This window comes from Marmota marmota, unplaced genomic scaffold, assembly GCF_001458135.2.
Source record: "Marmota marmota marmota unplaced genomic scaffold, marMar, whole genome shotgun sequence".
Classification (NCBI taxonomy): Eukaryota; Metazoa; Chordata; class Mammalia; order Rodentia; family Sciuridae; genus Marmota; species Marmota marmota.
This window is the reverse complement of record NW_025999842.1, coordinates 27,421,530-27,437,869: the sequence shown is the minus strand read 5'-3', so window position 1 is coordinate 27,437,869 and position 16,340 is coordinate 27,421,530. Positions and strand designations below refer to the sequence as shown.

The window sequence follows — 16,340 nt, the reverse complement described above, 5'->3', positions numbered from 1 at the left end:
GCTCAACAGCTACACATGACCAGTGGCTACTGAAGGATACAGAAAATCACGTCCCCTAGTTAGGACATAGGCCCCGAGCAGGTACAATATCCCTTATTTATAATCGTTCCTCCGGTTGCTCAAGGCCTCTCTCCCTGCAGCTTCCGAATTTTCTCCTGCTATGGCTCAGTCAAAATTCTTTAGCCAAAATTCACCTGCTCGCTAAAAGTAGCTGTATCTTCCTATAGAACACTATAAAACTCTGACCTTTGTTGCAGCCCCCCGCCATTTTCTACCCAAAACGCGCCCCTCTGATGCCTAATTGACTCCGCTGCTTAATAAAAGGCATTGCCGATCCGTCGAGGTCTGCTCCCGTTTTGATCATTTTTGCTCACAGTTATTCTAAATGTAGATTATTATTATTTCCATCACTGCAGAAAGTTTTACCCCGCAGAGCTCTCGTAGACAGTTGAAAGGTTGCAGAATAAAAAGCAGGCCACTAGTTCCAACACCAATAATAGCCAACAGATGTTATTGCTTTTTCTAAATAGGACGAAGAAAACCATTATGTTAACAAACAACGAAGTGAAAAACCCGTCGAAGCCCTCTTACTAGCGGACTTTCCCTGGGAACTCAAGGGACAGTAACCTCGACGGTCCAGGCCGTCGGTCTGGCTATGTGAAGTCATTCCGCAGACTTCTCGAACACAGGGAACCTGCAAAGCAGTGGTCGTTTAAGGGTCAAGACCCGCAAGGTGGGACTTTTCAAAGAGCTGGAAGCCTGTGCTGAGAGCCTCGCGCGCTCTCATCCCAGCGTCCGGCGCGCGCTCGAGAGCGAAGCCTCCGTGTCCGCGCGTCCCTGCGCGCGCGCCCCCCGAGCCTGAGGCCGTCGGCCGCCAACGGGGCGGGGCGCCGCGCACCGGGGGCGGGGCCGTGACGCGCGTGCCTCGTGAGCCCCGCTCTCGGCCTGCGCCCGCGGAAGCCGGAAGCGGCGGCTGGGGTTGTGCCGGCGCGGGGCGGAGAAGCAGCGGTGTGCTACCTGGGGCTTGGGAACCCAGTGATGGATCAGGACCCGACAGTGGTGCGGCGGAGAGCGTCGCTGCTGCGGTGGCTGCTGCTGTTATTGCCACTGTGGTCGAGGCTGGCCTTGGGCGCGCTTCCTTTCGGCAGCAGTCCGCGCAGGATCTTGCTCGACCTCCTGTCCGAGCAGCAACTGCTGGAGGTGGAGGACTTGACCATATCCCTGCTACGGGGCGGAGGTTTGGGGCCACTGACGTTACCCCCGGATCTGCCGAATCTGGATCCCGAGTGCCAGGAGCTGCTGCTGGACTTCGCCAACAGCAGCGCAGAACTGACCGGGTGTCTAGTGCGCAGCGCCCGGCCCGTGCGCATCTGCCAGACCTGCCACCTGCTCTTCCAACAGGTCGTCAGCAAGATGGACAACATCAGCCGATCCGTGGGGGTGGGTAGAGGAACACACCCGGCACCTATGCCATGTAGGGCCGGGAGAGGAGAAGGTTGTAATGATGGTCAACTCAGGAGGCTTCAGTTTTTCCAGCCATAAACAGAGGGTTGAACTGAATGTGGAGTTTGGGGCATTGGATGGCATTGAGGCGCTTGGGGTTTTGCATTTTTACCTTTATGGGTGCTGTTGTGCATCCTGTTGGTACTTATTTTCAGATGGATGTGACTTGTTTTCTTGGGGATCCTGCTTTCCAAACTGTCTTCTTCCTTCTCCCTCTCCCGCTGCTTCTGCCACTGCTTTTTCCCCGTCTCAACCTGGAAGTCCCAGAAAGAACCCTTTCTTGAAACTACAGTGGAGTGGAGAAGCAGGTAGTGGTTAGAAGCGTGAGCTTTGTAGCCAGAAATGTTCAGATTCACCCATTGTTAGCAGTGTGTATTTGGATGAATGATCTTTTCAGAGCCTTAGTTTCCTCAACTATAAAACGAAAACAAAACAACAATAGCTGCTTAATATGGATGTTAAAAGAATTAAAAGAGATATGTATGCGAGTTCATCTTATTGATTAAGCCAGTGTGGAGCTAGTTGGCTAGGAATCCAATTCCATTCTGCTTATTAGTGCTATACTCTAAGCAAGTTATACTCTCTGCTTGTTTTCTCATTTGTAAAGTGTGGGATAAATGAAGTCAAGGAAAACTGGTACATAGTAATAGCTCTCTATCTATGGGAGTTAAAATTTTAGGAAATGGTAAGTCTGCCCTCCATTCTTGGCACCCTGAAAGCTTTCCTGGTCATGTAGTAGGATTTAATTAAAAAAAAAAAAAGGCTATTACTGTTGTAAGTACTGTCTAGGATATAGACTAGGAAAGTTTTAGAGTATCACAGTTGGTGAACTGAGTCACAAGGATGCCTGGTAAGGGGAAAACATGAGGATCAAGGGAGGTTGGGGAGTGGGCAAGTTCCTCTTGTGTTGAGGGGACAGCAAGTAGTCTCATGAAAATGTGGTTAGAGTTATCTCATAAATCATAATTGATGTGGATAAATATAAACTTGTATATAGTTGCATTGTGCTTTAAGCCAGCTGATATTATTTTACATAAATGGATTTATTTGCATTAAATAAATTCTGTGGTCAATTATTCTGTAAAGAATTGGTTTTTCAAAATAGTTTAAATAAATTTAGGCTTACATGTGGTATTTTCCAAGTGTACTATTAGAGGCTATACATATTTACATATTTAAAAATATGTGTATATATAAAATATATTTCTCTGTGATTTTAAGTACCCATGGATTGTCCCTGTGAAGTATAGCAGGGAATAACAGGACATCATATTTGGTTTTGAGCAGTTAGTTGAGTAGTTTTTAGGGTGACTTTTACTATAAAGAACAAGTACTGTTATGGGCAGAATAGCCATGAGTCATGATATACAGCTTGAATCTTTTGAGGCAGCAAATACTTTTCTAATTTGTGTAGGTACTATAGATTTAAGAAAAAATTATCCCAAACTCTAGTAGTACAGTATTATAGGTATGCATTTCCACATGAGTTCCCCATACAGGGATTCTTTTCCTTCTGTGCCTCAGATTCTGCCAGTAACATAGGCACCTAGCTCACCTCACCCTAGTGTGAAGAGAGTAAAGAGGTGAAAAGAGGCCAGAAAACCTTTTCTCAAATCTGTGTTTCCTCTCCAGTTCATCCTAGACTTTGGTCTCTATTCCCCTTCTTTCCTCAGTAGAGCTGAAGGTAGTTCATTACCTCAAAAGCATGATTTCTATAGGTGCTTTATGGATTTAGTAGGCTTTTGTGGCTTGGTTTGGAAACTGAACCATTATGTGTAATAATGAACCTATGGAAAAAATGTGTTCTGATTATCATGTGAATGGAACTTGAGGAAATTAGTTGTCTTTTGGGGGGAGGTTTATTTTTCCAGAGCAATGTATTTTCTTTGACTCATTAGACTAGTCTTTCATTTAAATCAGTTTATTTAGCAAGCACCTACTACTTGAATGTTGGGCTGTTAAGAGGATATAGAAGGAGAAAGAGAATAAGGCCCAGGCCTCAAACTATCAGTATGGTTGGAGAAATAAAATAAACATATTAAGAAAAAGGAAAATATTTCCAGGGTGTTATAAATTATACCATAGCAATGTAGAAGGAAAGGATGAAGGAGATGCTGAAAGTAGGGGACAGAGAGCAAGATGTGGTTGTTTAATTAGAGAAGACTCACAGGCTGAATTTCTGACCTTCTTTAAGATGAATAGACTCAGCTTGAGAGAGGACAGGAGTTGAACAGGAGAAAAAAAAAAAAAATCTAAGGTTAGAAACTAGCCAGGCTGTTCATGTGGGATAGCAAGCGAATTAGTTTAACTAATGGAATTATTTGATGAGAATCCTATATTCTTTATACTTCCTTGTGGAACTACTGGGACAAGGATCTCATGTAGTTTTGTAACCTCACAGTAAAGAACACAGTGATTTGTGAACCCTGAATGGTGAAACTGATAGGGACATGGTTTCATTGATCTGATCAGCCTCATGAGATTGGTTTTAAGGATGCTTTAGTCCCCTCAGATTTTGAGATAGTAAGTTCTATCCTATTCTGTTGGCTTATTTAAAACTCAAATAGATGTATCTAAGTACACATTATTACACACGTTTGTGAAAGTGCTAGTCATTTGGGTTATGCATCTGGAGAGTATTCAACACATTTTTAGGAGTAAAGGGTAAAAAATGAGAACATAGTATAATCTTTATTTTTACTGTAGGTTAACGAACAAATTCTTAGTAATATAGGGTAAAGATGGGAGCATAGCATAACATGTCTTTCATTAGATATCAGAAAATTTAATTCTTATGCATTTCATTCAAAATGTTGAATACCTATTATGTGCAGGCTGTGGTAGTTACTAGTAGTTCTCTTCAAATGAGCAAAGCTTATTGACTGAAAACAGATGTTAAGGGTATCATCATACAGATAATCATTTAATTCAAGTGTGATAAATATTGTAAAGAAAAAACCCAGATGTACCAAAGCATATAACCAGGGACTGATCTTGAATGGTTGCGGTTAGGTAAAGAGACCAGTACCTAGAGCTGACACCTGAAATGTGAGAGGGCGTAGGGTGGGGAGAAAAGGTGTATATGTAAAGAAATGGCAGGTGTGAAGACTCTGAGGGTTTGGTGTGTTTGAAAATAGCACAGAGAACAGGAAGACTAGTGATTTGAGCCTGAAGAAGTAGGCAGGTACTAGGTCCTGTGTTCCTTGTAGGGAGTGCTAAGGATCTTAGACTCAGATTTTAAGCAGTGCAGTATTGTTGGAAGGATTAATTCTGTGGAATGACATGGTCAGATATGTACTAAAGGCCATTTGGGCAACATGAAAGAAAATGGAGGGGATAGGACTTGGGGAAGGTAGGGAAAAAGGACATGTGGGGAGATGAATTAGGAGATTATTACCGCGATGTGAGAAATGGTGGTAGGTAGGTTACATGAGGCCCATGTGTGGGGAGAAATAGATTTCGGAGATATTTAAGAAGTAGAAATGACAAGGCTTGGTTGTTAATTAAATGTGAGAGTGAAAAAGGAATTGATGATTTCCAGGGTTTTAATAAGAGCAGCTTAGTGACAGGGTTGACATTTAGTGAGATGGAAGAAAGAGCCTGTTTGGTGGGAAATCATTCACTTGATTTTGAATTGTTGGTTTTGAGGTATTTTTAGACACTTAAGAGGAGATAATTGCATATGTGGTTGGGCAATAGATGTCTAGAGGTCTGGACTAGAGATAAAACCTTTAGAAGTGCTAGGCATAAAAATAATCCTTGAAACTACAGCATGGATGAGTATACCTGAAGAAAGAGCGAGAACACTTAAGAGGGCTGTGGGCTCAGTGGTAGAGCACTTGCCAACCACGCACAAGGTCTTTGGTTCAGTCCCCAGGACACACATATGCACACTCACACGCACAGGTGGAAGCTAAGAGTTGAAGTTTGGGATAGAGGATAAACTATCAAAGGAGGCTGAGAAGGAGTCACAGAGATGAAGAAAAATGAAGAGAATGTAGGATCCTATAAACCAAACAAGGGAAGGAGTGGTTATTTGTGTCAAATCCTGCTGAGAGGATTGAAAGTACATCTATCAACAGCAGCACTATTGTTGACATTAATAAGAATGGTTTCAATGGATTGCTTGGGGATGCAGCAAGAATAGGGTGGGTTAAACAGTGAATGGAAAATGAGGGAGTGGGAAGAGTGAACCTGCATTACTGTGGGAGTTTGGCCTTAAAGGAGAAATAAGAAAAACATGTCATGAGTGATTTTCTTTGATTTCTTTCAATTCTTTTATCCCTCTATCTCCTTCCTTTTTTCCTTTCCTAAGATGAGAGTGAAACATGTTTAAAATTTATTTGTTTATGGAGATGGGCTGACCTCAAACCACTGCATTCAAGTGATCCTCATGCCTCAGCCTTCTGAGTAGCTGGGACTGCAGGTGCATGTCTGTGCACCTAGCAACATGTTTGAAGGTTGATGGGAAAGGTGAAGACCTTGTAGAGGTGACTGGTTCTGTAAGAGAGAGTGGAGAAATAGATAAGGTCAGTTTCCAGGGAAGGCAGAGTGGGCAGAATCTAGGGTATGCAAGGAGAGATGGGCCTTTCAGAGGCAGGCACTTTCTCCACTGTAACCCGGGGGTAGAAGGAGAGGGTGAGTGTAGAGTGAGGCAAATCAGAGTTTTGGCTTGATGTCTTCTGTTTCTTCTGCCAACTAGGAGATTGTATCTTCTCTTGAGAGTAAAGAGAAGTCTGTTATCCAAGTTTCAAGGAGTAAGGAGAAGATTTGAAATAATGGTTATAAAAAGGAGAGCAGCAAGAAAGTGAGGAGTGTAGCTTAGGATTATGGATTTATGCTGGAAACAGTCTGCTTGGTTTTTAACTTTTTGCCAGCTGCTCCCAACTTCCTAGGTGCAGGCATGAGGAATGTGGATGGTTGGGTTCATGATAGTGAGGATTCTGCCAAATGATGATGGCAGATTTGGGTATTAACAATTTTAAGTATAAATCAAGGACCAGTATTTCAGCTACTGTGTTAGGTGTTAGAGTTTCCTCCTATGGGAACTTAATGTATAGATGAAAAATCTGGACACACATAGAGGTGGATATCATGCTATAAGAAACAGCCTCGGGCAGTGGTAGAACACTCACCTAGCATATGCGAGGCCCTAGGTTCGATCCTCAGCACCACATATAAATAAATAAATAAATAAAGTTTAAAAAAAAAGAAAGAAAGAAACAGCCTCAGTGTGGTTAAGTAGCTTATCCAAGGTCATGCAGAGGAAGAGGTAGTCTTTGAATTCAGGTGGATAACACTAATTTTATAGAAGTGTTAGGAGGATGAAGTGGGCTAATGCTCTTGGAGCATTTAGAACTAACTGCTCAACAAACGCATCATCATCATTGGGATTATTCATCACTTCCTTTCCATCTCCAGTGTTGCCTCCATCTTTTCATCAGACCTGAACTATGGGAATATTCAAATTAGTCTCGCTGCCTCCTCACCCTAAATATCATGAGCTAGACATTTGTTCCCCACACTCTTACTTTTCTTGTCACTGTCCTCAGAAGTCTTCAAGAATTTCCTACTGACCCTCATGACCCTTAAGGCCTTTCCCATCCGTGTTTTAACTTACCCTTCTGATGTCTTTCATTATGGGGACTCTAGCGATATTTGTCTACTGAATACTTATAAATACCACATAATCACTTTTACCATATGATCCTTTTATTCTACAGTTTCTCTTTCCTTTCTCAAAAGGATGTCTTCTTCACCTGAGCTATTCCTCATGTTGAGCACCTGTACAGGCCATACTGTATTTATTTTTTAGCAGGGGTGAGGGCTACTGGGGACTGAACCAGGAGCATTCTACCACTGAGATACATCCTTAGCCCTTTTTACTTTTTATTTTGAGAGAGGTTTCCAGGCTGACCTTGAACTCAGAGACCTTCTGTCTCAGCCTTTGAGTAGGTGGGATTACAGGTATGTACCACTACAGCTGGCTATGCTGTATTGGTTTTTTAAGTTACTAGTTGTCAATTTGTGGAGATGCAACTTAAGTAACTGACTACACTTAGCCAAATATATCCACTTAGAGCATTCCAGGTTGGTAGCAAGGTAGCTAGGTGAAATACCATATAGCAGTTACTGTGTGCCAGATGTTATATTAAGTGATTAACATATTATTTCATTTAATATAGTAACTGTAGGACTCATGATTATGAAACTGAACCCCAGGCAGTTTAGGTCAGCTGCCCAAGATTATCAACTACTGATCTAGCCTTGTTGGATTTCTTGGCTAAGCTCTATTTAAAATAAAAAGCAGAATATGGTGGTGTTTGCCTGCAATCCCAACAACTCAGAAGGCTGAGGCAGGAGAATTGCAAGTTTGAGGCCAACTTAATGAGACCCTGTCTCAAAAATAAACAATAAAAGAGGCTGTGGATGTAGCTCAGTGATAGAGTGCCCTTGGGTTCAATCCCCAGTAATCACGCCCTTGAAAAAAATAAAATTTCTCCTACTACTTGTATTACTTTGAGATCACTCCAGGAAAATAACTTTAAAATGTTTTGTTCAATTCACTATTTTAAAAGCAAGTACTCATTTGCATCTTTTAACGAGATGACAAAACTAAACCACAAAGAGGATTAGCTTTCAGAAATGAATGTCAGTAATATTTTAAAGCAAGAATCTTTGCTTTAAGCCTGCCTTTCTTTCTTTCTTACCCCACACAGCTGATCAGTTCTTTCCCTAGAGTTACCACTGTTTCTTATTACTCATCCCATTGCATAGCTCCTTACCTGTGTCTTCAGGGAGGTTCTGGAAGCCCTAATATTGATGGGTTCTCATACTTTTATGTGCTCAAAACTCCAGGATTTGTTTGGTTTCTAGCAAATAGCAGGAGTTAAATAATTGAAGGAATGAATGGTCAGTAGAATACAGTTTTTTGCTTGGAACACAAAGAAAAGTAAACAGTAAGGATTAAGTAATTTAGGAGCTTGGGTTTATTTGCATAGCATGAGTTTCTCTCATGATTAAGATGATCTGTAGAAAGCATATTTTCCTGTCTGAATACCAACTGTTTGGATACTAACTGGATATGTCACTGGATTTTCTCGTGTACTGTAAGACTTTGAACCAAAAATTGCTCAAAAGATGAAACCAAATAATTTGTGATCATCTACCCACAGATTAAAAATTCTGTATGTATATGTGTATATGTACACATGTGTATGTAAACATATGTTCACTGTAAAAAAAATTAGACAGCTTAAGAGAAGTAAAAGTAAAAACTGCCATATTTCCATTATCCACAGATACTTACTGCTGCATTTTGGTAATGTTCCAGAATTTTTCCCCATGCATAAAAAGTAAGAGATTATGACACACAAGCAACTGAGACCTAATTAGTTGAGACTGTACTATAGAAGCAAATACTTGTTAAAGAAGCAAAGATTTTCTTTTCTTGCAGGTGAAATGGATGCCAATAATGATAGCTGCTAATTGTTTCATTATCATTATTACTATTAATATCACCATTATCTGATAACATCAGAATCTTACAAGGTTTATAATAAATGTTTTAATTATTTTATAAGATGTTTGCCTCAAGTTGTTTGAAAAGTCTAAAAATACTCAGATTGTATTTTTCTATCTTTTGTTTTCAGAATACTTCAGAGAGTCAGAGTTGTGTCAGAAGTCTTTTAATGGCAGATAGAATGCAAATAGTTGTGATTCTCTCTGAGTTTTTTAATACCACATGGAAGGAGGCAAATTGTGCAAGTAAGTAATTCCTCCATTTTAACGTTGCACTTGGATCAGTGGAATAGATGACAGATTTTATTTTAGTTGATTTAAAAAGCTCTGAAACTATATAATGCTTTTTATTACTAACTTTAAATGAACCGTCATTAGCATCATGGTTTGTTATTGGTAACTACTTGGGCAAATACTGAAAATTAGAAAAGTGTAACAGAGAATAATATGAGCTTTGAAGTCAGACGTGGGTTTGATCCTGACCCCTGCTACTTACCAGCTGTCAGATTTTAGGCCATTAACTTTGCCTCTTGAAACTTCAGTTTCCTCATTTGTAAATTGGTGGTAATATTCGAACCTTTCTTAAATGATTGTTTTAAAAATTAATTATTAAAGAGACTCTTAATTTTACAATTAAGATAATTTGTCCAAGACATATGACCATATGAAAGAAACAAGGTGTAGAGAAGTTGGATATCTTCTGTCCTAAAAGTACATGTGTACTTTCAGGGAAGTGAACTGGATAGCTGAGTGGGCAGGAAAGGAAGACCTGGTTTTCACTCTGTTTACATTTGTGCCCTTTGAATTTTATGGTGCATGTATTTAATACCTGTTCAAAATGTACAGAAATTTTAAAAGCAGAACATTCAAATTTGTGATGAGAATATGTTAAAGGTAGAGAGATTGGTTGTTTTCTTTTCCAGGGTTATGCATTTAAAAACTTACCTCCCATTCATTGTTTTGTTTATACTTTAAAATTTATCATGACTTACATTTAGTATTTCAAGTGGAATTAAAATAGTTTTCTATAATTTTGGACTCCTCAAATTTCTCAACTGTTTTCTGTTTATTTAGTGCTAGGCATTCTAAGACAAGCATTTTAACTAGAATCTGTACCAAATTACATTGTAGCGCTTCTCATTATGCTCCCTGCATACCTATTTAATAATGACAATATAGACATTTTCAGAAAATGTTATTTAAAGGATTATTCAAATAATTTAAACTATCAAAATTTAAGAAAGCATTCTTGCTTAGACAACATATACTTGTATAAAGATGTAGCATGAGAAAAGGAATTTGAAGGAAGGAAAAAATTGGGAGCTAAGCAAGGTAACAAGTCAGCAGTTAAATAAAAAGTCTAGAACTAAATTCAAAAGGTTTTATGACTGTTCATTTTAGAGGACAGTGTTTTTTCATGAGTTAATGCCTAACATTTTTTCCCTTTTTCTCAGGGGATTGACCCAGGTTCTTAGGAACACACTCTGATGCTGGGTTACCCCCAGAGCCACCTAACTTTGTGGTTGTTTGTTTGTTTTTTTTTTTAATATTTTTTAGCGTTGACAGACCTTTATTTTATTCATTTATTTATATGCAGTGCTGAGAATTGAACCCAGTGCCTCACACATGTGAGGCAAGCACTTTACCATTGAGCCACGACCCCAACCCATAACTTTGTATTTTAAAGTACTGTTTGACCAGGTGCCATGGTGCATGCTTGTAATCCCAGTGGCTGAGGAGGCTGGGGCAGAAGGATCAGGAGTTCAAAGCCAGCCTCAGCAATTTAGCTATGCCCCACAGCGAGACTGTTTCTCTAAATAAAATATTAAAAAAGGGTTGTGGATTTGGCTCAGTGATTAAGTTCAATCCCCAGTACTAAAAAAGAAAACAACAACAACAACAAAAAAATTAAAGTGTAGTTTGACAAATTCATTGTACAATCTCCATTTTAAGAAATATAAATACACTTAGCCCCACTAAAGTTTAACTTTTATACTGTGGACATAGACATGTTTCATATCCTTTTTTGGTAATACTTGTGATTGAACCAAGGGCCACATGGTTGCATGTGCTCTGCCACTTAGCAACATCCCCAGCCCTTTTTAAAAATAATTTCGGTTTGAGATAAGGTCTTGCTAAGTTGTCCAGGCTGACCTTGAGCCTGTGATCCTCCTGCTTTGGCTTCCCAAGGAGCTAGGATTAAGGTGTGTACCACCATACACAGCTTAAAAGTCAGATCTTTTACTAAAAATATAAATGTAAAGTACTCTCCACCTCCTGCAAGATCAATTAGTACTACCTAAAATTCAAACTAGATAATGATTAAAAATGCCTTTTAAAAAATACCTTTTAAAAAATGAAATTATACATGTTATAATGTCAGCCCTACACTGATCAGGCATCAGCAGCTTCATCTTTAACAACCTCAGATCTATTAAGCCATTGATTTCATTGGATCCTAGCTGTCTTATGTTGATAATTAGTCATATAAATACTTCTTTTTAGCTTTACATGTAAAAGAAAAATCAATGTCCTATCTATCCAGTCTTTTTTTTTTTTTTTTTAAATCAGGGACTTTAAAATAGTGTAATTACTCTTTTAATAAAATGGCAGAAGGTGATCATGTCACACTAAAATTTTAAACTAATCATGCTCAATTAGAAATTTGATTAGGTTGCTGTCATGTTGTATATATACAAAAATCACAATATAAATATTCAAAAACCAACTTCTGGATAAATATCTTTTTATTTAAACACAAAGAATGACCAGCTTTCTCAGAATCTGTGTGAAATTGTTAAGCATGAGCCACTAGCCCACTTATCTTTTTTTTTATTATTAGTTGTTCAAAACATTACAAAGCTCTTGACATATCATATTTCATACATTTGATTCAAGTGGATTATGAACTCCCATTTTCACCCCGTATACAGATTGCAGAATCACATCGGTTACACATCCACTTTTTTACATACTGCCATACTAGTGTATGTTGTATTCTGCTGCCCTTCCTATCCTNGCTCCCCTCCCCTCCCCTCCCATCTTCTCTCTCTACCCCATCTACTGTAATTCATTTCTCTCTCTTGTTTTTTTTTCCCTTTTCCCTCACTTCCTCTTATATGTAATTTTGTATAACAATGAGGGTCTCCTTCCATTTCCATGCAATTTCCCTTCTCTCTCCCTTTCCCTCCCCCCTCTCGTCCCTGTTTAATGGTGGTCTTCTTCTCATGCTCTTCCTCCCTGCTCTGTTCTTAGTTGCCCTCTTTATATCAAAGAAGACATTTGGCATTTGTTTTTTAGGGATTTAGCCCACTTATCTTAGTTACCTTTTTCAATGATCAGATTATTAAATTTGCAGATACACAGTTGATAAATGATGCCAGTAGTAGGGATCTTAATAGTAAATAGTATGGAGTTGGTATAGTCTATCACCTAAAAGGAAAAATGGAAAGGAAAAAAATTACAAAAGAAGAACAAAGACCACTAATTTCTTTAAAAAGTTTGTTTTTAACTCAGACTTAAACCAATATGTGATCCATTTTGTAAAAATGTATTTTGAAATAAAATGTCTATTTCCTTTTTCCCTTTACTAGTAAGTACAAAACTATTAATTATATAAGTAAAAAAATTAAATGAATTTAAGAGGCTCTCTTTGTGCTGCTGTAATGAAATACCACAGATTATGTAATTTATAAACAATAAAAATTTATTTCTCACCGTCCTGGAGACTGGGAAGTCTAAGATCATGGCTCTAGCAGGTTCAGTGTCTGGTGAAGGCCTTTTCCTCAAAGATGGCACCATCTGCTCTGTCCTCACATGGCAGAAGGGACAGAAAGGGCAACAGGGGAACAAAAACCATGTCTTCACATAGCAGAAGAATGGAATAGCCAAAAAGGACAAAACTCTGTGTAAAACTTGTTTTGTAAGAACCTTAATCCCGTTCATGAGGAAGGAGTCCTCATTGACTTAATCAGCTTTAATGGCCCCATCACTTGATACGTAATGGTCATTTTGGCCATTAAGTTTCAACACCTTAGCCCCCCAAATTCATGTTATTCTCACATGCAAAACACATTCATTCCATCCCAATAGTCCCCAAAGTCTTAACTTGTTCTAGCATCAATTTTAAAGTCTATGTTCAGCCCAGAGCAGTGGCACATGCCTATAATCCCAGGGACTCTGGAGGCTGAGGCAGGAGGATTGTGAGTTCAAAGCCAGCCTCAGCAAAAGTGAGGCTTTAAGCAACTCAGTGAGACCCTGTCTCTAAATAAAATATAAAATAGGACTGGGGATGTGGCTCAGTGGTTGAGTACCCCTGAGTTTAATCCCTGGTTTCCCCCTCCCGAAAAAGTTTACATTCAGAGCTTCACTGAAATATCAAAGCCAGATGTAAGTATGCTAATCTCTATAATAAACAGCTGTTATTAAGCATATCAAACAGGCAAGTGCCACAGTGCCTGGTTCTTGTGTCTTAATTTTTAAAGTGGAGTGCAGGGGCACATGTCTGTAATCCTAGCAACTTGGGAGACTGAGGCAGGAGGATTGCAAGTTTGAGGCCCGCCTTTGCAACTTACTGAGACCTTATCTGAAAAATAGAAAGGGTTGGAGATGTAGCACGGTGGCAGAATGCCCTGGGGTTCAATCCCCAATACCATCCCCCCCATTTTTTTTAACTAAAAATATAAAGAAAAATATTCTTGTATAGCTGTACAATGTATGTGTTTTAAGCTAAATGTTATACAATATTCAAAAAGTTAAAAAAATATAAAAGTTCATGGAATAAAAATGTTACAGTAAGTTAAGTTAGTTTATTATTGAAGAAAAATCTTAGGAATAAATTTACTGTAGCCTAAGTGTGCAGTATTTATAAAGTCTACAGTTAATATTCTAGGCTTTTGTAATCACTCACCCAGAGTAACTCACTCACACAGAGTAACTAGTTCTGTAGGTACCACTCATGGTCAGTGCCCTAAATAGGTTGCCATTTTAAATTTTTTGTACTGTATTTTTCTTCTGCCTTTACTATGTGTTTATTTTTAAATTTTTATTTTATTCTAATTTGTTATATTATTATATGTTTAGGTATACAAGTAGTTAATCATTGTGTTATAATCTAGTACAATAGCAGACTTTATTGGTTTGTAGCTGAAGAGCATGACACTATATCATGTAGCCTAGGTCTGTGGAAGGCTATACTATCCAGAGTTGTTTACATACACTCTGACTTTCACACAATGAAAAAATTATAAAATGAAGCATTTTTCAGAATGTGTCCCTGACCTTAAGTTATGCATGACTGTATTCAGACCATAGAAGTGGCTATTTGAATTTTTGTAAAAATAGTATTATTTGAAAATATAAACATATAAAGATATTGTTAGAAGGGATATTGTTAAAAATAATACACAGCCCAAAACCTCTACTGGATATAACTTTTTTTTTCCTCCTTCTTTGGCAGTGCTAGGGATTAAACTCAGGGACTTGTACATGCTAGGCAAGGTCTCTACCACTGAGCCACATCCCCAGCCCAATTTAACTTGAAATAGGGTTGGCACCTAGTTTCTGTGGTTATTGTTTAATGAAAAGAAGGGTAGGAATCCAATAGAGGATGAGTGCCATCCACGTTCCTTTTTTTTTTTCTTCAAAATTTCTGTCTTTGAATAGTATTGCTCTTGATAGGAAATGAATTATTAGAAATTGATGGAACATCATGGGCTGGGGATGTGGCTCAAGCGGTAGCGCGCTCGCCTGGCATGCGTGCGGCCCAGGTTCGATCCTCAGCACCACATACAAACAAAGATGTTGTGTCCGCTGAAAACTAAAAATAAATAAATAAATATTAAGAAAAAATTCTCTCTCTTAAAAAAAAAAAAAAGAAAGAAAGAAATTGATGGAACATCAAAAGAAACGTTAAGAGTCCAGCTCTTCACCTGTGGTGTATATACACAACAGAATATTACTCAGCATTGAAAGAAAATAAAATAATCACATTTGCAGGTAAATGGATAGAGTTGGAGAATATTATGCTAAATGAAGTAAGCCAATCCCCAAAAACCAAAGTCCAAATGTTTTCTCTGATATGTGGATGTTGATCCATAATGGGGATGGGAGGAATGGAGGAACTTTAGATAGGGCAAAGGGGAGGGAGGGGAAGGGGGGATGGGGGGTAGGAAAAATGGTGGAATGAGATGGATATCATTATCCTAAGTACATGTATGAAGATACGAATGGTGTGACTCTACTTTGTGTACAACCAGGGACGTGAAAAATTGTGCTCTATATATGTACTATGAATTGAAATGCATTTTGCTGTCATGTAGAACAAATTAGAATACATAAATAGATTTTTTTTAAAGAAGAGTCCAGCTCTTCCTACCACAGTACAAATAACATGGATATTAGCTTTTCCTTGTGGAGAATGACTGCTAAGGGGTAAAGAAACTATATAAATGATTTCTCCTGTACAGAATTATAAAGCTGTTAGCAGTAATATATTGTTGACATAGGAATATATAGCCTTGTTATTGAGACCTTACCTGGTTATCTTGTATATATACCAAGTTGAATAATTAGCAGAATGACCAGATTTGATGAGACTATGGACTGTTTTATTGTCAAGTGTTTTTTTTTTTTTTTGGCAAGTAGTATATATCATGAACTATTATTGTATTAAGAAGGGCCTCCAAATTTACTATTTCAGATGTTTGCTCTTACGTGGTAAAAACACTTTTTCTTTGTGAGCAGCATATATCTACAGTGATATGAATGATAATTTATGATTACAACAATGCTATTGAACCACTGTGTAATCCTGATATACATTCTGATTCATAACAGGAAGATTAACCTGAAATTAGTACACATGGCTTATGCACTGATGTTTGAAAAGTCAACAGTGAAACTTACTGGTTAACCAGAAGGTCAGTTAATGAGAGCTCTTTCCCATATTTTACCTAGTGGAAATGGACTACTAAGCATCAGGGTTTATTTATTTCTATCTTTAAAATGTCTACGTTTTCTTATTAAGTTTAATTAAAAATTTCCACAGTTTACTTTATTTTTTTTTTAATTTTTTATTGTTGGTTGTTCAAAACATTACATAGTTCTTGATATATCATATTTCACACTTTGATTCAAGTGGGTTATGAGCTCCCATTTTTACCCCATATACAGATTGCAGAATCACATCAGTTACACATCCATTGATTTACATATTGCCATACTAGTGTCTGTTGTGTTCTGCTGCCTTTCCTATCCTCTACTATCCCCCCTCCCCTCCCCTCCCCTCCCCTCTTCTCTCTCTGCCCCCTCTACTG

The 16,340-nt window shown here is 38.4% G+C and overlaps 1 protein-coding gene across 1 annotated transcript in view; it reads left to right on the top strand.

Annotated features, from left to right (window-relative positions):
- Positions 1-935: 935 nt before the first annotated feature.
- The window catches only part of Ostm1 (osteoclastogenesis associated transmembrane protein 1), a 31,208-nt gene continuing 15,803 nt past the window's right edge, over positions 936-16,340 (top strand). Inside the window, exons 1-2 of the mRNA XM_015499900.2 lie at positions 936-1,440; positions 9,156-9,270. Of these exons, the coding sequence (XP_015355386.1) occupies positions 1,039-1,440; positions 9,156-9,270 (517 nt within the window). The 5' untranslated portion in view covers positions 936-1,038. The remainder of the gene's footprint in view (positions 1,441-9,155; positions 9,271-16,340) is intronic.